This window comes from Thermobia domestica, chromosome 17 (genome assembly GCF_964235325.1).
Source record: "Thermobia domestica chromosome 17, izTheDome1.hap1.1, whole genome shotgun sequence".
Taxonomy (NCBI): domain Eukaryota; kingdom Metazoa; phylum Arthropoda; class Insecta; order Zygentoma; family Lepismatidae; genus Thermobia; species Thermobia domestica.
The window spans coordinates 155755247-155780952 of record NC_137470.1 but is presented as its reverse complement, the minus strand read 5'-3'; the positions used below and the strand labels follow the sequence as shown (position 1 = coordinate 155780952).

Here is a 25706-nt window from a genome sequence, read left to right as displayed (position 1 = left end):
ATCCTGCATCCAAAGTATGAGTTTTCTATCTACTTCCATCTATCTGTTCAACTCGGAAGTGGTAAAAATTTACAATTTCCGGTTACGACACTGATCGCATAGCGGGTAAAAGGGAAATAGATAGCGACAGGCAGTGTGTTTATATGGATTCAGTACAGCAACAATAATGTTGAACATTGATTTTATTCCTCCGTAGCAACCGAAAGGGATACACATTAATTAGCACTTCTGGTTTCAGTATTGATGTCCATAGAGAAAACGCAGTAAGTGATTACGGGTAGTTGCTTTTTGCTATGGATTCAGCGTCCATGAGCAGGTTCTATCTTTGATCTTATTAATCTATTGCAGCCAGTAGTTATATATGTACTACTTCAAGTTTGAGCTTTGAATCCGCAGTTTGAAAGTCTACCGTAGTCTCATACTGTGAAACGAGTTGTTATATTAATTTTCGACGTGTTAGGTGGAAGTTCATTCATACCTTTGACAAGTAAATGTTACGTTTGGGTGAATCGAGTTGCTGCCAGAGACGCATGTGTTCGAGTAGTACTAAGTGTGGTCAATATGTCAGGAAAGTTTTAGGTGCAAAACGCAAAGGGTTTAGGAAATACAGCCACTAGAAGGTGTGACGACATCAAATGTTTCTATTCAGACGTCTTATGGAAAAGTATTCCAAGTGGTAAGAAGAAAGTCCTCCTGTTACTTGATTCGTGGTCTGCAAACAAAGACGACAGTGTGTGTGCCAGAAGGCTTTCAATTGATTACACTGCTGATACCTGGTGGACGTAGCGCATGATTCAGCCTCTGGATGTTCACTTGTTCCGTCCATACAAATCCTTCGTTTGTTTCATCACTGATACAACAATAGCATGAAGTGATGAATATTTGGCATCATGGCAGGCTCATACAACTTCAGTCCTTCAGAATTCACCAGTTCAGTGTTCCTCGTTTTCGCAACATGATTCGATTTCCATAAGGCTAGATACTTGAATGAGGAGCCTGGAAGTTGTATCGCTCGTTACGATTACTGCTTTGACGCAATTGTCAACAAGTGTTTCAAGTGCGACTCGATTGCGTTTGTCAGGTGTGCTCACTGTAAGCAGAGTATTCGTGCGGGCATGCACTCTTTTCTTAACTGCATATTGATTGTAGTAATTGGTAACTTTTCTATTCAATAACAAAATCACTTCGGATTTGCAAATCTAACAACTCTCTCTTGTGTTTCATCATTTAAACACACTGGAAACACGAATATGATCTAGTTTAGATGAAATGACAGTTATAAGAAATCTCTTATATTTTGGAAAATGTGTTATGACTATAACATGTATTTCCAAGTGACTTACTAGCGGCTGTATCTCCTAAACCCTTTGAGCTGTGCACCTAAAACTTCCAAAGCAATAAGTACGCAGTCATTACGGTTTAGTGTTGTAAATTTGTCAACATTACACAGAATTTTAACGTGGTCTTTTTCTTTTCTAGATAATGTTACATAATCCGGTTGAGTTTCCAAGAGTAGAACAACATCTAAGCTTGCCCTTGGGAGGAACGGTCAAGATAAGTGTTAAGCCTTCTGTGACAATCACCGATGAAGAGATTAGGTCTTATCCATTAGCCAATCGCAAATGCTTTTTACCTAATGAGAGAAAGCTCACATTCTTTCGAACTTACACGAAGGGGAACTGCCAATTTGAATGCATTGTTAATGCAACAAGAGCTTTGTGTGGATGTTTTATGTTCTATATGCCACGTAAGTAACGTACATTTATTCTCTGCTACGTTATGTTAAAGTTGCGAAGTAAAATATATCAATTGAATCAAAATTCTCATCCAATTCCTTAATAAGTAGATGAATTTACGTATAATGCGGAAGTTTGGAGAAAATTTTTCATTTATTTATGGAACGGTCATAATTTTGTCACATTTTGTAGTATATAACTAAGAGATTGGAAACGAAATAGCATTCTAAAACTAGGCAATGTGAAACAAAGTGCAAAGTAGCTTCAGGGAGTAAATTGTACAGAATTAGAAATAATGAAAATATATCAGTTCAGTTGTTCACAGTTCGGGCTCCACACATTTCTTGTTGATATATTACTTATATATTACATATTAGTAAGGAAAATACACTTACGAGGCGCACCCAGAAAGTAACTTTCCCAAAGGTCTTGAACAGAAACAAAACACAATTGAATGGAAATATTTATTGTACCAGATACAGGTTGCGTTTAGCTAATTCTCAACATATTCACCACCAGAATTCAGACATTTATCATACCGTGAGACCAACTTGTTTATACCTGTGTCATAGAACTCGGTCGCCTGAGATTGGAACCACTATTTGACAACTTCCTCCGCCATCCTGAAAATGCTGATGAGACCTGACAGGACTCGCTTGAGGTGTAAGAACAGATAGTAATCCATGGTAGTAATTATGAAACTGAAAGATTGTATTTTATTTTAAACTGAAAGATGAAACTTAAAGAGGGCCCTACTGAGTAAATACTAGTTAATAATTGTAGTGTGAAAAATAACATACAAAATAATAAATGAATTCTTGTTTCATATGAAACCCGATCTACTCTTTGGCTTTGTATCCGCGACAGTTGTTCTTACGAGAAATCAAACGTCGCCCTACAGGCGCAGAAAGTTTGCTCGTTACGTATTAACTACTTAAGGTGTTTGTCACATGGATCTATAGTTTTTGTGTAGAATCTAAACATCATGTATTCTCACAGAGAATCAAACCCATGATTTCCCTGTCATACGCGATGAAACTTATCGTTAAACAACTAACTATTGAAATTTCTTCCCAAGATAGTGTGTTTTCATTTAACCATTTCTTCCAGTTCTGTCTGGAATTTTGTTAGTAAGTAAACAATAATAAAAATGATAAATCACGGGTAGTGTATATCAGAGTCCTGGAGTCCTAATTCACTTGTAATTAATCTCTGAAGCCCGTAACTCTTTCCATTTAATACAAAGTTTTCGGTGCTTGGATTAAGCGATTTAGTACTAAACGATGGTTAGTTTGTTGATGAGACTTGTATCCCTTTCAGCAGCGACGCTGTGTGAAACGTGTTCTTACAGGCTAACGTGAGATTGGAATCACATGTCCTCCCACCGGGAATCAAACTCTAGCCCTCTGTGCCAAAAACACGTGGTTTAACCATGTAGAAACATGTAAGTTCACTAGAAATACACAATTTGAATGAACATTTTTCGGCCTTATCCTCATTTAAACTTGTAGATTGATTAGTCGATTTGTATTCAAGTGCTTGTCATAATAAGTGATCAATTTTGTAATATTTTTTTCTTTTGCTTGTTTTTCATAAGTGAAAGGAGATGATGAAATGCAATTTACCACAATCATAGATAATGCTATCCTACAACAGAAAACATGAACCTAAAGAATTTTCAGTGTTTCCATCCATAGAAATTACAGTGTTGCAAGAATAGCAATTCCCCCAAAATCGAAGTTAAGGCAGCGACCTGAGGAACGAACTCAACTGCATTTGATTACGTATGTTGTTGTTTTTGGTATTCTGTGAACTACTTTCTAAATAACATTAATATTTGATTTTAATAACTGTATGTTAAAACTATTTTGTTTATTACAAACTAAGTACAACTATTATTTAAAAAAAATAGTTCATAGGATTCGAAGACAACATGATACGTAATCAAATGCAATTGAGTTCGTTCCTCGAGTCGCTGTCTTAACTTAGATTTTGGCAACAGTGCAATATATATAAATGGCAACACTGAAAGTTCTTCGCGTTCATATTTTCTGTTGCAGAATAACATTATCTATGATCGTTGTAAGTTGCATATCTCCTTTCACTTATGAATAAACAAGCGAAAGGAAAATGATAAATTTTGTATTATTTTTTGGTATGTCAGCTCTTAGGCCTACTAGTGAGCAGAGAGGGTTTTAAAGTGAGGTCTACAGTTTAACAAGGGATCTGATGCAGCGCTAAGCTTTCTCGAGCTAAATAGTTCGTGTATACGCCCTTGTTACTAGAGACTCTTGTTTGATTTCTGGCGAAAGTTCATGTTGGGTCAATCCATACGAAGTGGTCCAGACGTGGTTGCTCGACCATCTCCGAAAATTATAAAACTTTCAGTGTGACGAACCTTCTGTATGAGAAGGTCAACATCATCATTCACGTTGTCGTATGGCGGCCATCTTTGTTGTCGTTCGAGTGCAATTTTTTTTGTATTTCCAAGTGTTTACGAAAACTACAGTCACTCAGGACGTACTATCAGACGAACTCCAAACAAGAACGAATGCTTAGAGGAAAGACTGGGGTACACGAAGAACATATACTCTTACTTCTAAATAAATATGCAGGGTTGCAAACCAATACATGAAATCACTGGGAAAAGTACAGAAAATTATACTTTTAAAGGGACTGTATTTTGGAATGGTATAAAGTGCGAGGTTTGTAAGTTTTGTGCTGTAAAGAGTCTTCAGAAATATCCACAGCTATGATACTTCTGTCATCGTAGATTTATGGTTGTCCGAAAGTTGAAGTTTCTGATTTTGATGCCATTTTTGGGGCGTAATATCTCAGAAGGACAAAGTGCTAAAAATTGCTGCTTACGCCACAAAGAAATTCTGTATGTGAATAAACTTTTGCAAAAAGATCATGACTGATATTACATGGAGAAAAAAAAGAAGTGAGGACATGGTAAAAACGCGAAGAGAGCACTCGCGTGACGATGGTCTTAGCCCTAAAAAAATTAAATGTTTGGACAAATTTCATGCTAGATCTAAAAGACTACCCATGGTTCAGCAACTAGACTCGCTTTTGTTAGAGTTCAGTTGTGGAAAACTTTCGAGTGGCGCTTGTTCCATCTTTCTAGCTCCATAATCATTCCCACGTCTACAGAGTGGACAATTTGTCTTGACCACCCACTATAACAGACAAACCAAACGACAGAGAAAAATGAAACTTTGCGCGAAGAACCATAAGAAGTGGAACATCTTTGTATGTATTAAACAAAAAGACTCGACAGTGTTGCCAGCCCAATATATAGTTATATTTTTTAAATAGCAGTACATCAGATTATTATATGTTTAAAATCAACGTGGGAAACGTAAATTTAGAATACCACTTTTGTTACCCAGTGTTGCAAACTAAGGATGTTATAGTATCACAAACATCCAAAGTTCGGAAGCCTGTAACGCAAATACAGCCTAACGGAGATATACAGGATAAAGTACATCGAAAGTACTTCAATGTTGGATACCATGGTCATGGTAGGACTTGTTCTGGATGAATAGGGACGAAGTTACCAGGGTTTGAAAAAAAATTGAAATCATTTATTTCGAAAAAATTCTCACATAAGTATCATATCGAGTTATTTGTATTGTTTGTAATGGATGTGTAAATTATTTTGCCGTTTGCAGCACTTCAATATTTCAAACCGTTCCGGAGATATAACTACATTGCTGAAGTTTGCAACACTGCATAAATAGTATAATTGCGAGAACTTGTAATTACAGCTACTAAAAAGTTATTGCTGTAATGCTATAGAAGAGAAGGGCAACAACAATCATTTTAAATATTTTCCACAAATACGCCATTTTCAGCACGACAGAATAGATAGGGTAACGCAACATTGAGAACACATTAGCTTCCGTAACTGGGATTGGATTTCAATGATATTTTGCTGACACATTAAGTGCCTTAATACCGCGGTCCAGTTCCACGATGGATGTCGTGGGTGTAAGGGGGAGCACCTCCTTACCATATACGTAGCAATGACCATGGAGCTAGAAAGATGGAACAAACGCCACTTGCAAGTTTCCCACAACTGCACACTAACAAAAGCAGGCCTAGTTGTTGAATTATGGGTAGTTTTTGAGATCTAGCATCAAACACATCAACATATTTAAATCTTTTAGGATTAAGACCATCGCGTTTTCTTCGCGTTTTTACCATGTCCTCACTTTTTACTACATGTAATATCAGTCATGATTTTTTTTTTTTTTTTTTTTTTTTTTTTTTTGCAATAGTTTATTCACATACAGAATTTCTTTGTGGTGTAAGCAGCAATTTTTAGTACTTTGTCCTCGTGAGATATTACGCCCCAAAAATGGCATCAAAATTACAAACTTCAACTTTCGGACCCCAGAAATCTACGATGCCAGAAATATCATAGCTGTGGATATTTCTGAAGACTCCTTACATGCAATAGTATTCAGCACAAAACTTATGAATCCCCTACTTTATGCCATTCCAAAATACAGCCCCTTTCAATGTATCATTGTCTGTACTTTTCCTAGTGATTTCATGTATTGGTTTGCAACCCTGCATATTTATTTAGAAGTAAGAGTATATATTCTTCGTGTACCTCCGTCTCTTCTCTAAGCATTCGTTCTTGCTTGGAGCTCGTCTGATACGTACGTCCTGAGCAACTGTAGTTTTCGTAAAGACTTGCAAATGCAAAAAATGGCACTCCATCGACAACAAAGATGGCCGCCATTCAGTAACACTTGTACACTCATGTCCAAAATTATTGTCGCATGTCTATAAATATGTTGTTGTAGGAATATAATTTGATAACGAATTCGCCCTTTATTTCTTATAATGTTAGTATGTGTATAATTGAGAAATGTATATTTGTGGTAAATTTCATAGCAAAAGAATTACAAACACGAAAATTAGAATGAAAAAACAAAATGCTGTTAAATGGACAAGAAAGTTTTATTTTCGTTTTATTTTTATTTGCTGCTCTTTTGACATAAAATTTGCCACATACATGTATTTGCCGATTATACACATACTAACATAATAAGAAATACCGGGCGAATTCGTTATCAAATTAAACTTCTATAACAACATATTTATAGACATGCGACAATAATTTTGGACATGAGTATACATACGACAACGTGAATGATGTTATTGATCTTCTCATACACAAGGTTTGTCACACTGAAAGTTTTATAATTTTCGGAGACGGTCGAGCAACAATTTTCCCCATCTTTGGACCACTTCAGATGTATTGACTTTGTTATTAATATCACACCTTAAGTTGGAGAACCATATCTCCTATACTCTTGCTTCTAAGTGGGACGCTAAACTTGAATCACTCCACAAGAAATTGAACTCAAAACGCCATTTACCGAGAATATGCGCATTGGCCACTTTATTATTTTTATATTCAAGCAAACACTGAAGCAGCAAATGTGCTCGCCTTCTCTGTTTTTTCGCTTTAACCCCTTAAGTACATATCCTGAGTTATCTCGTATTTTTCAAAAATTGTAATTAGTGTTTTTGCCGAGTTATCTCGTTGCGTTTGTAACTTTCTTATTCCTTTGTACTTATCACGAAAGAAGCCGTCTATTAGTATTCGAAGTACTTATTTGGTCTAAGAAATGTTTCTAATGGTGTTGTAGTGTGTCCAACGGTTTTGTACTGCAGCGTCACTAGCATATCTGTGTTGAATTTTATGTAGTTGTTCTGTGTATCACTCTGTGACGAGAATACTTGGGACTAAAAATCATACGAAGTAGGGAATTTGAAACGTCATTTTATTATGTATTGCACACCACATTATGTATATCATTTAGCAATAAATATCGTCGCTGCACGAATGTTTCAGCTATCTATTCGTCCCCATACCTTCTTATAGCCCCGAGATATCTCGGGATAAAAATCTGCAAGTTTCTTAGCTTATTTTTACTACGCACTGGAAAAGATTTATGAAGAGAGATTTTTATTATGTTCTCTTCTATGTTCAAACAATTCAAACAAGCAATAAAAAATATGGGTATTTTTTGCCAGAAAATCTCCTGATAATTAAGTCCTTAAGGGGTTAAAAGATAAATTTCGACAAAACTTCAAAAATTTGAATACTTTGCAACTGTTTAATCACAATAGAGAACATGGACCACTGAGACATTCAGAGGTACACACTATGGTCCGATACTACCCCACCACATTTTGAGTTTTGGGAATTTCCAAAGTTTAAGAAAAGGTCCTATGCACCCGTCCCTAAAATTAAAAGGTGGGCCCAACGTACCCATGCCAAAATATAGACAGGGTGATACTAGATTCCCGTGGGTCATAGTCGACGACCCAAGGATCGAGGGACTCGAAAGTTAGACCAACGGACCAGTGTGCTGCTTTCGTATGTAGATCCGGATCAAATCTTATGTTTTTCACATACTTTCCACTGTCAATCAACTCCGCACACAAACACACACACACACATGTACGTACGTACACGTTATTTAAAATTATGCATAACAACTTATTTAAGAAACGAATATTTGATATTTTGTTAATTTCTTACTCTACCAGAGTTTTCTAACTCTAATTATATGTCTTATCCCGTTATCACTTTGTGTTAAACCTACATTAAAAGCACAACTTAGTAAATTGGATTACTTTTTGTTCTTAGTGTAATATGAAGGAATGAGTATTCTTACTTATAAATGCTATTAACATGAAAAATCTTCATGGGAAGAAATGGCAGATTTAAAAGTGCAAAATTTAAAATATTTTTTACGTGATACACACAAAGAATTAAGACGAACATTTGCAGATACCCTTCCCCACATCCATCTAGTTATGCAACCATAAAGTACAAACCTGAAGAATGGAATCATCCTAGAATTTCATGATTTCTGCTTTATCATTAATTTACTGACAGAAGTGTTCATCAAAGTTTCTAAGAAAAACTAGTAAAAATATGTAAATAAGAAGTTAAAATAACGAACCAACTCAGTATTAAATGCATTATTCGTTACAACCTTTTATTTTATGATCCCTAATCTAATGCTTCTCTCATTCCTTAGGTGATGCCAACTCTTCATATTGTGGCGAGATCGGAGTCGACTGCTACTTAACTCAGGATCAATGTAAGAAAGTGGTTCCTTAAATTAAAAATTGTAACTTAACGAATGTTTCCTTTTATAAAAAGAAAAATTCTTTATTTTTTTTCTAATAACATTTGGTTGGTAGATTTTGTATCAAGGAGACTAAAGGAGGTCATTGCTGGAAATCGAGCCAAAAGCAACACATAAGTGATGTTTATTAGCCCCAATTAACAACCTGATATACAAAAAATAGTACAGGGGCCGCGGTGGCTCAGTGGTAGAGCGTTCACCTCTGGAGCGTGGGGTCCCTGGTTTGATCCCAGCTCGCGCCAAGTGGACTTTGTGGTGGACAAACACCTTGTGCATGAGTTTTTCGGGGTGCTCCCGTCCCACTTTCTTCATTCCACCATTTCATTCATCTCACATCACCACAGTCTCCTTTAGCCTAGCCAGCATAATCGTGGGACGTAAAACTCAGATTTCATTTCATTTTTTATAAAACAGTACAAAATTTACCATTTCTGTTTTGCTTGTTTTTCATAAGTGAAAAAAGATAATGAAATGCAACTTACCATAGTCATAGATAATGTTATTCTACAACAGAAATTATGAACCTGAAGAATTTTCAGTGTTGCCATCCATAGAAATTACAGTGTTGCCAGAATAACAATTCCTCCAAAATCTAAGATAAAGCAGCGACTAGAGGAATGAACTCTACTGTATTTGATTACCTATAATGTTGTTTTGGAATCCTGAACTAGTCTTTAAATAGCATTATTATTTAATTTTAGTAACTGTATTTAAATACTATTTTGTTTATTATAAACTAAATACAACTATTATTTAAAAAGTAGCTCACATGATTTGTCGGCATTCAATATTAATAGAATGGGCTTATAACAGCTTAATTTGCGAGCACCAGAGCTTGATTTTGGAAGGAGATAAAGAGGGTTGTGCTTTCTCTTTACTGCAAATGATAATAAACGTACGGAATTAAATTTATTAGCTCCCAATATAACGTAATGTCAGAGTGCTGATCTTTAGTTAGTAATTGGTATGCACTAGTGCTCCCTTAGTTATCTTTCTTAAAAGCACTGATGTGACATCTACCATATTGAGTAGAAATGTACGAGGAGTTGCTGAAAAATTCGCAGCCCAACCCAGAAGGAGTGCACGTGGAATGATGAAGTTTTAGTTATTCTAAATACTTCTCCCGAGGTTCAATGGACTTCCTTGTACAGTGCTCCAGTTTTTGCAGACCAGTTTAAAAAATCTGGAGACTTCCTCGCACCACTGTTCGTAGCACAACCCGTATCAGATCTAAAATGGCGTCCTTTCAAGTGTTATTTGACATTGGAAACTAAGTACCGATTGATATTGAAATCCTAGATCATGCCATGTCAGTTGTTTGCACTGCTTGATGGAGTGGTGCATTTTCCTGAAGGAACAGAATTCCTTTATTTTCATTTTGGGCGGCGTTGCACTTTGAATTTGTCTTTCAATTTTTTGAGTAATGGAGATTCTGCATTAAATATCTGACCCCTGGGGAGGTATCCTATGAGTACGACTTCATCCTTATCCCAAAAGAATGTTGCAAACACTTTTTCAGCCTAATTCTGTCCCTTGAACTTCGTGGGGCGAGAGGAAAATGAATGCTACTACTCCACTTACTGTTGTTTCGTTTCAGGATCGTAGTACTACAATCATATTTTTTTCCGTGGTTACTATTCGTGACATAAATTGATCGGCATTATGGGCAAAATGGGAAAAGACTTCACTTGATGCCGTCACCCTTCCACTCTTTTGATCTGACAAATTTTTGGGAACCCATTATGTCGAGAACTTTCGCATGCTCAAGTCATTATGAATTATGCTAACGACGCGTTCCAGAGAAATTTCCACTATCTCTGACACACGTTTTGCTGAAATATTGCAATTTTCAAGAATGTCACGAATTGCATCCATAATTTCGGGGACAGTCACTACTTTTGGTCATTCTGTATGTAAAGTATCATCTGTTTAGAAATTGCCACGTTTAATCTGTGCCACCCCTTCTTCACCACTGTATATGACGGAGGGATAGTCTTGTAATGTTTCACTGATTTCCTCATGAATTTACTTCCGTGACTTTCCTTGGAACAAAAATGTGAACTTGATGATCGTGAAATTCGCTGGTTGCGCGCACACAATCATCTTCAGAGGCCTGGAAAACACAACATGAATTGCATTATTAATGTGACCGTTTATATTTGTACATAGAGAGAGGTGTTTTTCAAAATTGTACAATTTCGGCATTCTGTCTACACTATTTCTGGGTTTAGCTATGAGTTTTTCAGTTAACCCTCGTTAATACACTCTTATCACTCAGTATTCATTTTTTATCCTCTGCTTTATCGTTCCATTTAATTGTTTTCTACTTACCAATTATGTATTATTTTTGGTGATAATTCCAGATAGTCTGATCCTCTTTTAATACTATGCATGTTACTCTGTAGTAAAGACTGTGCAGAAAATTAATTTTCCTGTGTACAGATCTGTACCAATTGAAAAAGGTATAGAACATTTTTTCTCGAATTTAACCGAAAATTGTCTAAGTTTTCATAATTATAAGTAAGACGATATTTTACAGGGCTTGTAGCTGAGGTTTTGCGGGACTGCAACTGCTATCCTTCATGTACTGAAATTCAATATGAGGCATCCATCTCGTATACTTTCACAGAAGGAAATGAACGTGAGAAAAGTGGAAGGTAATTGAAATAGATATGTTTCTTTAATATTTAAGCAGTGATTCATAGAGCACTACGAACCAAATAAAAACAGACAAGTGGTGGCCAGTTTTCATTTTTCTTCCCAACTTTTGAGCTACTAAATTTTGAAAGTAACTATGAAATCTCCAGTTCCCCAAAGTCGTACTGAATGGGAACAACTTTACCTTGAAGAAGGGTTTTGGTAACCACAATGTTAAACAAATATTTTTACAATTAAATTAGTCTTGATTCAGGTATGTTAGGGCAGTAAGGGTGTTACTTCAGCTAATATTTCTGATTGATTGAGGAACGACACGTGACCTGATCATGTGGAATATTTTTATGTAAGACGGCGGCTCTTGTTTTTGGAAGTAGTACGCTGGCCCACCAGCTCAAACTTTGGAAGGGGTACATTTAACTAGCTATTAAATTTTGGGAAATCGCCAAAACTAAAAGTGGTAGGGTAATATAGAACCGAGGTGTGTACCTCTTAAAGGTTTGATGGTCCGTATTATCCTCATTTATGATTAAAAATGACAAAAGTTCGAATTGTGAGATTCTTTGACATACTTTTTCCTCAGTGATGTGGGTGTATGGTCCTATAGATGAGAACATGCGCTCATTCTCTTTTATAGGACATAAGCCAAGGTAAAAATGAGGGGAACGCGGTTTCCCCACTTCCGAAAATGTATATGGCGTCCATGCACTTCCTAAAGAATTACAATGGGGAAAGATGGAGACGGCGTGACGCCATCCGTCGTCCCCTTACCTTTTCAGATCCACTTTTACCCCTAGACATGAGTACTTTGTTGCAATTCTCTCAAATTTCGGGAGGGGTACATAGGGCAACTCCTTAAATTTGGAATTGTTAAAAATTAAAGGAATGTAATTGTTCCCTGGGACATACATACATACAGTACATCTATAAATTTGGATGGTTCATCATGTCTTCTTTCATTTATAAAAATTGTTAAAATAACTAACATTTTTTTGGCACGTACCCAATTTTTGTCTTAATTTATCTTCTAAGCTGTTTGTTTACAACATATGCTTATATAGATCAGTGTATGTGTTCATTCTCATTCTGGTACTTTGATATAACCCCTTACGATTTGACATGTGTATATTGACCCATCTTTAAATTTGGGAGTTGTCAAAAAATAAGCTTTGATAAAGGTTATATTGGAGTCGTGTATGTACAAGGTAAACAAAATAGTTCTAGCTGTTTTTGACGTCACATTTATCATGCGCTCACAGACAGGGGAAGAAATGACGCACGTGCCTGGCTAAGTGATCGGGAGTTAGTCGAGTCATCCACCTTCTTTAATACAGGCACTTTGCGCACACAGAGCAGTCATACTTCGTCCAGTGTTGAAAATATATGGAAGTATCGAAGCAACTTTTTCGCTTGTATTTGTAGTATGACTTTAAAACGGGGTTTGTCAGCTGCCGCTTCAAGTCGCCGCATATGCCAGGCATTTGGGGAGAATGCCGTGAACAAACACACCGCCAGGAATTGGTTCTATAAATTCCGTTCGGGAGATGAGACTTTCGGATGAACCTCGCAGTGGACGACGACATGTGTTGGATGACAGGGCCCTGAAAGCAGTCATCGAGGAGGACAGTGGTATAACATGTGATAAACTTCCAGAAAAGTTCCGTGTTCCCGCTGAAACAGTCTGAGTGCACCTGCATGGGATAGAAAAGTCATATAAGTTAAGCAAGTAGGTACCATTCACATTATCAGCTACCAACAAGGAACAAATAGTGAAAGCCTGTTTGTTCTTTCTCACTCAGCACCTGAACACACCCATCTTTGATCGCTTGCTCACTGGTAGCGAAAACTGTGTCCTCAATGACACTCTCAAACGTACCAGATATGTTCCATGATCGTCATGCGTTTCACTCGAACGAAAATATAAATTATTAACAAGGTTTAGAGCCAACCACAGAAATGTTTAAGTTCAGAGAAAGGATAAGTTTCACTGCTGTTCATGGTCACGAAACAAAATTACAAGACAATAACAGGCGAGAACTTTCTTTTATTGTTAGTTTGGAGGGAAAGGACTTTGAGAGGTGTAAATGTTCTTCACTGCAATCAACTTCTGGTATTCTAGAATTATTGTTTACGTCTATTATTGATAATGATATCGAATATTCATTTTATCAAAGAAAGCACGGAATAAAATTGTAACAATAATGCTAAAATGATAACTTAGTTTTTTTTTATTCTTTTTGTAAAATTATTATCTAAATTTGTAAATAATGTCAAAGGGTAAATGATTGCCAGCAGTTGAATATAATAATAAATGACAGAATGCTTCAAATCTTTGTATTTAATGTCGATGGTCTCCATGTTGATTTGTTGATTGATGCACATTCCTTATATAAATATAACGCTGTTCTGAAACTTTATCCTTACAACACATTATATTACTTTTAAGCAGGTACTGTAACTATTGTTGGTTTTTCTTAATGTAAGTTTTTCATACGAGTGACAGTCAAAAAGTAAAGAGACTTGCAATTTCTCGCACTAGGGATTGGTAATATGGCTATCCAGCACTGAATTAGTGTCGTCTGCAACAGTTCTATGCAATGTATCACACTCATTCCCGCGTTAGTCGTTGAAGTGTAGCAGACCGTTAAACACGGCAGCTCCATTATCGGTCTGCACCAAGGAGGAAATGAGGGCTGTGATTCTCTTTCCGTTTGCCGAAGGTATTAAACCTGCGGCTATTTATTCATTGAATGTAATTGCAGTATGGTGACAGCTGTTTATCGCGAAGTAAGATCTATAAATGGATAGAGCGTTTCAAACAAGGAAGAAATTCTTTGTGACGAGGAAAGATCAGGCAGGCCATCGACGTCAATGACCGAGGACAATTGGAAAGTCGTTGAGTGTATGGTGATGGAATACACACGGATCACAATGGACGAAATCACCAATACTTTACACACTGAACTTGCATTCGACGAATAATTTCTGCAGGTTTAAAACCTTCTTCAAACAAAAAGCGAATCACGGCCATCATTTCCTCTTTGGTGCAGATCGACAATGGAGCTGCCATGTTGATCGGTCTGCTATACTTCGACTAACGTGGGAATAAGAGTGACACGTTGCATAGAATGGTTGCAGACGACATTAATTCAGTGCTGGCTACTAGCAGAATTACCAAACCCTAGTGCGAGAAATTGAAGTTCTTTTACATTTTGACTTCCCCTCGTAAAAGAAAGTAAGAACTTAAATTGTAGTACTGAGCAGTGTAAAATAGATCGTGTACATGTTAGAGATGACTTATCTGTGCATATTAAGTCAAAGATAACAGGCTATACTCCTTGTGAGTTATTTGTAAATACTAATGGTTAATGTTCGCATAAAAAAAAAAAAAGTATGTGCTGCTTTCATGAATTGTCACTAAGCAAAGAAGAATTTTAGGAATGATCCAAAAAATGCATCAAAAGACTGAGATCTTGGCCAATAAGTAGTTTTGGGATCAGGGGCCACAAAAGTTTGGAACGGTCCGTAAATCAAGTTTTCGTATTTTTTTACGTAATAAGCAGATCATACTGAGTTAAGTCATAATTTGGGTTTGCCTACACTATATGTAGTTCTCCAGATATAAGGCCTAGAAGAAAATGTTAGATTTAATGAAATACATTGGATTTTTGGATCAGGTACCACAAAATTTTTGAACGGCACCTAAATCGAGTTTTCGTAGTTTCTACGGAATAAGCACATCATACTGAGTAAATTGTTAGTTTTGGTTTGGCTACACTATATGTAGTTCTCAAAATATGGGGCATAGAGGAACGTGTTTCATTGAATGAAATATATTGAATTTTTTGAATCAGGGGCCACAACATTTTTCAACGGCTCCTTAATCGAGTTTTAATTTTTTTACGGAATAAGCACATCATACTGAGTTAAGTGATAGTTTGGATTTGACTACACTGTATGTAGTTCTCGAGATATAAGGCTTAGAAGAAAATTTTTGTCTGAAATATATTGGATCTTTTGGATCCAAAAATAGCAGGATTAGTTTGTTTTATCCAACTTAATAGAAAGAGGAACAATTGTAATTCAAGTGCCAGTCAGATAGAGCTGAGAGACGGGGACTTTTTGTTTCGCAAATGCCATGAACTGAGTTAAATGCTGAATAACAGATTAAAGGATACTTGCTAAATAATATCGGTTCCTTCGTAATGTTGAAAATGTTCATAAATTCAGCTGCATTGGTATCGCTACAACAAAAATGAAAGCAATTACGAACATGCAACTTCTAAATTTAAAGAGTCTATTGCTCAGAGGAGAGGAAACTTGATCTTTTAGGTATTAAAAATAAAGAATATAGTTTTACAAAGGTTATGTTATATATATATATATAATATGTCATATTTAGAGGGTGCAAATATTATATAATTACTAATACTGCAAAGAATTTGAGTGAGATTATGTTTAGAAATATTTCAGAGTTGTTATGAATGTTACAAAACCTACGTTTATTTAACTCAGAACAGGGAGAAACTGTAACGTTTTAAGAACTGCAATAATTTTCTTTTTGTTTAGAAAAAGAAGTAAAGCAAGTGGATTTAGTAATAGTTTCTTTTGCTTGAATATAATTGGGAAGGTAAGATAAGAATTCGTTAAGTAGTCGGAGAGGTGTGTTGGTAGAATGTGGTGTGTTGTGCTTGTCCATTGTTGTGGCAAATATTATTATTAAAAAGAAAACCAACACACAAATCAAATTGTAAATTCATATTAATTTCACATATCATACAAGTCCGTGCAGTAAACTTTCGAAATATCCCTGTGCAATTGACAGGGATATATAATAACCCAGAACTGCCCCCCCCCCCGCCACACACACACACACAGACACAGCTTATGTTTCTGGAAGACATTATCCTCTCGATAAGAACATGAGAAAAGAAGAATACATATTAATAAAACAGTTACTGCTCCATACATATTAACCCCTTGAGTTCCAATGAGATCAATGTGAATCTCATAAAAATACTCTGTTGCAAAATACCAGTGACATCCATGGAGATGCCATGAAAACGTATCCTTCATTAAAGGTATATTAATTCTGGAGATGATGAAATTTTTCAGTGGATGAAAGGCACGAGTTAGTTCTATTTCTCCTTTCTGATAGCACCTTACTGACAGAAAAAAAAATATTTCGTCTCAGTAGATGACAGGCCTAGACATGGTTTTGTTTTGACGATAAACAATTGGCAACTTCGATATCGTATTTCGAGATCGGAAAAAGGAAAAAAATTGATCTCCGGTCAGTGTTGCCAATCTGAAACAGGATAACATCCCCTCGGAACATCAAAATTTCCCTTTTTCAGTCCAAATGTTTCACAATGCAAATATTTTCTTAATCAGTAAATGAATGTTATCCTCGTGCTTGCACAATAATTATGCCCTATATAACGGTCTAGAAGGACTTTTAACAGTAAAGACCTGGTATTTCCACAACATGCACATAGGAAAATGACACATGGAACGCAAGGGGTTAATTATATATTTTAGAATTATAAATGAAGGCATATAATAATAATAAAAAAAACTTTAACAAAGTGTAATACTTTGTTCCTGAAGACTGTTTCGTAGCAGCTGTAACTTCCTCTTTACATTCCACGTACTCGAATGCGGGAAATTAAATACTGTTCGGAAAGTCCAAGATGAAAGTCACCACAATTGGAAAAGCTTTATAAACATACAAAATTTATAGATATAGTCTACTGTAGAAAAATCCCCGAATGCCCAGTGTTCTTCCCGAATCTGTGTAAGGACATGTTTCCCAGATCTTCGTTTTGCTTGTATCATATTAATGTCGTACTAACGATCTATAACCCCCAAAAGCATAAATTATATAAGGACGTTGCAATATAATCTTGTTTTTGTTTCAGTGTAGCAAATTTCTTTATCTTCTATGAGCACTTGCAATTTCCAGGAAGACGGAGAACAGAACTGTACGGCTTAACAGACTTTCTAGGTAAGTTAAAGATTCATGCTTCATTTAGTCTCGCGCAGAAACAGCTGAAAGTTTGAGATCTTCTGAAGTCTCCCATAAGTCAAAAGTGTTGGTGTATAGAAGAATAAAACAAAATAATAATACTACTACTGTCAATAATAATAATGAGTGACAACAGATCAAAAGGGTTGAAATTAGTTAATTAGCAGAAACATAATTACATTTCTCCTCTTTTTCTCTCCCCATATCTAATCCCTCAGTTACATTAGTAGAGGGAATCGTACACCACGAGCGCGCTTGTATTTTTTTGTGGTCGAGTGGCTAATATAGATACTTTCTGGATCCATGGTCTCGGGTACTTGCTTCAGGTATAATAGTCAATATCAAATATGCGGCAGGGAAATATGGGAGTTGGAACAATAGATCATCCTCCGGAATTAGTGTAATACATGCTAACATCGGAAACAGCCTTATGCATTGAAACTTCGCGCAAACTCACATTTCGTGCAGAAACGTTGTTATAACGTCTTGAATATGCTAAAGCTCTTATACTATGCGATATCCCACGTACAATCGTTTCCACTTGGAGCATTATGATGAAAAGATAGACCTTAAACTGTATTTAAAAAGCGGTATTTGCGCCCTCTTAGTACAGATATATATATATACACACACTTTATATATGATTGATATGTACTGTAATATAAGTTTCAGAAGTTTATTACACAAAAGGAACTCCAAGAATGAAAATATTGCACACATTTTAAGATAAATTTTATAATTTCTAATTTAATGGAATATGAAATGATGTACTTTGTATACACACGATCAAAAGAGCATTCAAACTTCCAATTTTCTCATCCTTCAGCGGTAGGCAACCAACATTGCACTGAGCATTCGTCGATTGAGATCTAAGTAAGGCGTTCTACAAGTGCTCTAGTTTGTTCAAAAGATGTGAGTGTAGCAAACTGTAAAACTAGAATAAAACCCAAGCCTCTACAACGAATAAATATCCAGAAGACATCTTTAGTATCCACAGAGCTATTGCTATCATAAGAAAGATACGAAGTGATTTTACTTAACCTCAGACATATGAAAAAGAAACCAATGTTGTTCAAACTTTCATTTTGTTTCACAGCATACAATATTTTATAAAATCTCCGGATATTTCACATTATTCGTTTCGACGTTCCTACACTTTTGTTACTTTTCTGTTTTCATATCTCTACTGAAACTTGATGAATATCCGATAAGTGACTAACATTTAATATATGAAGTGGTAGAGTTAAACATTTGTGCAATAAATAAAGAAGTAGAATTGAAATTAAGAAGTGTTTGGGGTACCATAGTTTCGTAATAATTAATTAGCTTTAAGTTTTCATTTTCGTTTATTTAAGAACTTTTCAGGTCATATTTGTTCATGTACAATTTCTATGTATGTGTTTAAGTGTGTGTTGCATTAATATTTCCAACAGCGAAAACAGTCACGCTGTTGGAACACTGCTGTGTCGTGACAAAACGCTGTAACTTTGGCGGAGCAGTTTTGCGAAGAAGAGCCGTAAAGTTTTCATCAGAAAATGTGATATGTATCGTGTAGAACCAGTGTATCTTGACTTTGGAAACACGTGGTTACATGTAATGTTACGTAAATGCATGTTGTGTGATTAGATTTGGTGAAAATTGATTGGTTGACCATTATTGCCTAGTTACACTGGTTCTACACGATACACATCACATTTTCGGATGAAAACTTTACGGCTCATTTTCGCAAAACTTCTCCGCCAAAGTTACAGCGTTTTGTCACGACACGGCAGAACACTAATAAGAATGTTCATTTAAAAATAAAAATTAAAAAGATGCCTGGAACACTAATCACCATTGGATTCACGATTCTATTTTATTCAGATTTGTTGGAAATGAACAATCCATTAGATATTATAAATGAGAATGAATACGCGTATATTGTAGTCAAGAGAATGGAGTGAAACAATTTTCAATTTCTTTAAGATTTAGAAGCAGGGATTCGTTCAAATAAGTGTTAAATTCTAGAATTATTACTCTTTACGGTGGAATTACGAAACTAGGAGAAAACGGAAGAACCGAGAAAATCCACGCACACGGTGTTTGTCTACCACAAAATCCATCTTGTGAATTGAGATCAAACCAAGAACTCCACGCGCCAACGGTGAGCATTCTAGCACAGAGCCACTGTAGCTTGTTATTTTAAAGTGTGTAACGCCCCTTTCCGCCTGGTTTCATCTCCTCCCAAGAAAAAAAAAAATGTTAGACACTAGCTGGTGATGGTATACGCTTACGCAATGGTATACACAAACATTTTTAATCAACTCTTGAACTCCATGTTAGAGATCTGCATTCATACGGTGTTTGGAGATTTAAACGTATGTTAAGATTTGTTTGAATTTATTACCAAATTTAGTTATTTGAAAAATGTACAATTTCAAAGTTGAATTCCGTGTAGTATAACTATTGTGCCATTTTTCTGGATGAATTATTAGTTTAAGTACAATGTCCAATATTTTGAAATAAATCAGATTTTTTGAATTAAGAATAAAATGATACACATACTGAAGTCAGTTTATTCATTCACCACTTTTTACAAATCAAAAAGATCCACTTTTCAACCTAATTTTAGCGTAAATATAGAAACAAGTATTCTCACGACAATGATTTGCATATCAGTGTAAATATAATTTTGTTCATCTTATATCCACACGCTGTTCATAAATTTAAGTGACAAGTTCTTTATGCTATCGAATGTTGTCTTTCAGCCAACTGTGGAGGAATTCTTGGCTTATGTATGGGGTTTAGTATTGTAAGTATGCTGGAAATAATATACTTTTTTACCATAAGGTTAACTTGTAATAAGAAGGTTTTTCAAAGATTGAGAGAAAAATATCTCGCCGCAAAAGTTTATTCTGTATCTGAATGATTATAGTTTTCGAAAATATATTATTTTCATAGTGAAACCGTAATAAATAAAATTGAAATTAGAACAATAAAAAATATAATTCTTGATTAAGATTAATTGTATTTTAGAGAAATTTTGAGCACCTTTATTAACGCCAAAATTAGTCAGAAAAGGTACCTATTTGTGTATAATGAAAAAAGAACTATGTGAATACGATGTTAAGAACGACAATGAATTTAAATAGTATCAAAAATATAGATTATTCTTAGGTGTCAACAGGTAGGAAAAGAAATGATAAATTTATAATCAAAGTAGAAATCATATGTCAGTAGAAGAACATTAATTTTTGTGTACTGTCACCCGACGCTAACCTTACAAGTTTTATGGACACTTTTCTACATGAAAAATTTGTTTGATTGTGTCAATTGAACAAAATTTTCAGTTTATTGAACAGTCAATATGTGTGTAGCAAGGTTTCTTTAATGTTGTTCTCATAAGAAGAAAGGCTTCAATTGAAATATGGTGTATAGTTCATTACGTAATAAATATATTACGAAGTTGGTCCTCTTTTTGCGAATGGCGTTTTCTTTCAAGCACTGCACCCTAGAAACGACGACTAAGTAAATTGCACAATTGGCCACAGCTCCACCGAGACAGGCTGTCGAGTTTTATTTAGAACTCCTTTGGTGTCATTTTATAAATTTGTCAAAAGAGTAACCCTGCCTACCTCTGATATCAGTATAAAATGTACGATAATCAATTTATAAGTTAAAATACACCAGTTATATTTCAATTTAAACATAATATAATGTAGAACTAAACATTGTGTTTATCGATTTCTAGAAATAAAAATAAGATGTTGCGAAGATAATTCATTTTCCATTTTTCAATTACCTTAATAAACTTCGAAATTTTTAGTTGGCATTTTAAATTTCACTGTTTGCAAATTTTTTGTGAATCTCTCTGAGATTTCGTAAGTATAGAGGAAACGTTTTCAAAGTTAATAACAGGAATTTGTTATGTCGAATGAAAGTCGGTGTATTTGTTCAATAGTATAAAAGCTAGCAAAATTAGTTTCGTTCATATCAGAGAAACTTTAGATAAAATGTTCTTTTAATATAATTAGAAATTAAATTTTTAAAAGATTAACTTCAACATTATCTTTTGTGGTAATTAACACTTTATTTCTATTTGTCCATGTGAAATTTGTATTCACGGTTCATGCAAATCATTCAATTATTCCATTGCTATTGGATTTAAGTCAAAAACTAAGCCAATATATTGTTTTCTTTACTAACAGCTAGACACTTACAGTAAGATTATGTGATTCCAAGATTTTATTCTTTTGAAGAGTGAAATATATAACGAACTTATTAAGCAACATGTTTTTAGTCAAATAAATACGTAGGAAATGTAACAATCATTTGGAGTGTCAATACTATTAAAAACAAAAAGAATATTAACTAACAGAGTATCTATTACATTACTGGATATTGAAATCATATTTTTACGTGAGGTGAAGATTTTGTAATCGAATCTAATATTTACTTGCTCTGATTTATCTCTTGGTTTAAAAGTAACTGAAGTAAACAGTATCCTACATTTGTGTAAACTCTGCATTAATTTTGTATCTTCAACAAATCTTTAAAAAATACTGGATCTAAGGGAATTAATCTATAAGCAAGTAGGCTATAGACACTTTTAATCGGTGTTATTCAAACAGTATAGTGTATTTTCTAAGTACGTAGGCTGATCAATAAAAACTGATGATCAGTGTTTATGAGGTGGATGAATACAGCAGCAAGGCACAGAAAACTAAACACGTCTGTGTAGTGGGAGAAGTAACGAATAGATCGAGCAAGTTTGAAGGCCATGGCGTCAGGAATATGACCATGACAGCCATTCAAGCACACGTAGTTTGTTTCGCATAGAGCAACATGGAAGTAACACGCGAAGAACAGTACAGTGCATTGAAATTCTGTTTCATCATTATGACTGAGTCCAAACAGCAGAGTTCTGCGTGGAAGTCTTCATCCCCAACACCCTAGAAAACTAGAGTGGTTGCTTCTGCTAGCAAAGTTATGGTCGTCTCATTTGTCGATATTCGAGGCATGGTGTACAAACATGTCGTCCCACCACATACAACTGTCACGAGTGTATTATAAGGGTGTATTGTAAACCCTTCAAGGTCATATTCCTCGGAAACTACCACATTTGAAAGAAACAGGATGGATGCTACATCATGTCACCACCAGGTCCCATTTTGCCAATGTTGCTATTGACTATCTTGCAAAAGATCAATGTCCTGTATGTACTCCATCCTCCATGTGGCCCTGATTTAGCCCCTTGAGATTCCTTTTTCCAACTTTGAAGAAACACCTCCGGAGACGGCGTTTCGCATCTTCAGGGGCAGTGGAGAAAGTTGCAGAGGCGATTTTGATGGATCTCTTCAAAAATGGCTTTTGATGATTGGCAAAAACGTTGGGACAAGTGCATTGCATGTAATGGGGGCTTTTGAAAAAGGCCGTCAACATTTGGAGGATTAATACAGGTGATTATGTTTTATTCATTGATGGTCATTCTTTATTGATCAGCCCTCGTATTACATTATTACATCACTTGTGAAATACATGTATTACTTGTGCTGACTTAGAAAGTTCCAATTTAAAATATTGCAATTTAGTCAAAATATTGTCAACATTTGTATTTTTATATAACGTCTTATTTATTCAATAATAAATCCCAGTTCATAAGTTCGTAGCAATTTTCTTCTTACATAGTTTCTAAATACTATTATCTTCCTTCTTATTCAAACAAAACCAGCCTGTATCAAAATCATATCTTATCAAGTGTAGCAAAATCATATAGGCTTTTGGCGTCAAAGTTAAACAGATCGAACCAACTGGTATCTATTGCTCTCGACAGGATGTTCACTATATTGCATAACATTAGTTGCTCAACCTATACCAGTTAGGACATTGGGATAAATTTACGGTGTCATTTTTTATGTTTCTGGCGTTCTTGGATGTATTAGGGGTAGTCTGCGAGGTAACTGAGTTTCATCTATATATTAAAATGTTAGGTTTATATGTTCGTCCCCAATCCTTTCGACAATGAGATCTCGAAAACCACAGGTGCTAGAAACGTGTCCTTTTCACTGGTCAATTTCAAATTTTGTAGATTGTCCAGTTGTAGTCGAATACTGAAAAAATGTGACCATTATTATATTTTTAGGAGTACACTGGAAGTGTTGAAACTTTAAGAGTAAGCAATCATATCCTACGAGATCTACAGGTTATACATTCCAACACCACACCTAGTATATAGGGGTTGTATATCTCTCAGGTGTTAGTTTCATGAAAAAATGATAATGAAAAACGAAGGATAACAATTTCTCCAGCCTAAGATGTATCTTTATTGTTTGGATTGTTTTGCCCAATGAACACCATATATCACTGACATAATTAATTGTGTATGTAATGTATTTGATTCTTACATACTGCATGCAAGAAGAAAGAAAGCCCTGATCATACATAAATTAGAAACTCCAACCGAAAGTAGGCTCAATGTTGCAAACGGTGCGAGATATTGAAAAAATAATCGAAAAAAATCTTTCCTTTATGGTACTCCTTGCCGATTTTTAGGAAGATGTCCTTCACTTGTGTCTGTAAGGGGACATGTATAGATGTTGTGAGGAATGACAAGGAGATTCATGCTCATACGTGAATGATGGGCTCTGTAGAAAGCGCAGGTTCAGGTAGTATTGATTAAAAAATAAACATGCTAATAGACGTTACTTGATTATTGTCCTATTTTTAAATACAATTCAATTGGTAATGATATTACGATCATAACTAAAATCTTCAGGTCAAAAGGAATTGAGTACAGTTGGCAAGTCAAACCATATATTGGTTACCCTGAAGGGATAGTTCTAGTTTAAGTTTACAAAATCTGTTAAAATTTGTTTCAGTTGAACAGCAGATTAAGCATGAGTATCTATAGGTATACTTGTGCTCGAAATTCTGTTCAATGGCCTAAATTTCTCTACATGACATCGATTTTACAGACCTAAACACCGGAATCATTTGGTAAATGATGCGCTTTGGCTTTGACTATAGATCCAACTTACTAATAGTTGGCTGATGTTAGCCACTTAAGATTACGTACTTCTCGAATGCTCTTCCTGATTCAGTCTATTTCCCTAGATTTCACCCGAGCTGAAATTTGGCGCCCAACCTGTATAGCAATTTAAAGACTTGCATACGTGCTTCTGCAGAGTATTTTATATACACTGCTATCTATTTTAGATCGTGCAACAAACACGTGAATATTATGTGAAAGAGATAATGTTGATCTATCTATCGAATAAACTCTGCGTTATTCACAACGGGGATAAACTTACTAAGCGAGTAACCTAAGTTCAAGGAGGACATGTGCTATTTCTTAGTTGTCTTCAAGCTGAATAAATCAGCTGTAAATAACCCAGTACTTAACAATGTGCATAAGTGATTGCAAGAACTTCAATGCAGTGAAACAGCGAATTATAAGCAGTATATTCAATTGAGAGGCTACAAGTTTTGCTTGCTATTGAAAAGAAACAGGTCCGGCGTTGGATAGAACGTGGTAGCCTTGTATGGGAAGAACAAGGCCGACGATGGAAAGATGATGATATTTGTCGTGGCAAACATGTGCACAAACCCATAAAATAATTAAAATTTATTTCCGGAAACAAATATTCAAAATTTTAAAGGTTTTTTTGTTTTATTTTTTGCTAATTAAGTTGTTCGTTTGTGTTGTGTATCAGTGCTTGTGTTCTGCGTAATGTTGTTAGTGGTTTATTAAAGTTTATGAAATGGATTTCGATTACTCATCTGCCTACCCTGAGGAGATACCAAGGTACAATCTGCAGCAAAAAACCTGCAACATGAGCATGTAAGTATATTGTGAAACTACTACTAAGAGCCCAGGGAATCAACATAACGTCTAAGTGGCACGAATCACGCAAGAGAAACATCGGCGTAATCCCCTGCACACTTATTTTGGAGCAAGAGACTTCGTCGTTTCACATTAAACTTACATGCTCATGTTGCAGGTTTTTTGCTGCGAACTGTACATAATAAATAAATTTAAATATGTTGCTAACTTTTCAGGTTACAGAAGTTGCGGAGATATTAGCAGTCAGTAACTGCATTTTTATTAATTCTGATAGCTTG

General features: G+C 35.3%; 1 protein-coding gene across 4 annotated transcripts in view; it reads left to right on the top strand.

The window, feature by feature from the left end:
• LOC145674429 (pickpocket protein 28-like) overlaps window positions 1–25706 on the top strand; it is a 216180-nt gene that overhangs the window by 131585 nt on the left and 58889 nt on the right. For all 4 annotated transcript variants that reach the window (XM_081744475.1, XM_081744476.1, XM_081744478.1 and 1 more), the window contains exons 9-13: window positions 1480–1747; window positions 8813–8875; window positions 11463–11580; window positions 17500–17585; window positions 20354–20397. In XM_081744475.1, coding sequence (XP_081600601.1) covers window positions 1480–1747; window positions 8813–8875; window positions 11463–11580; window positions 17500–17585; window positions 20354–20397 — 579 coding nt within the window. The remainder of the gene's footprint in view (window positions 1–1479; window positions 1748–8812; window positions 8876–11462; window positions 11581–17499; window positions 17586–20353; window positions 20398–25706) is intronic.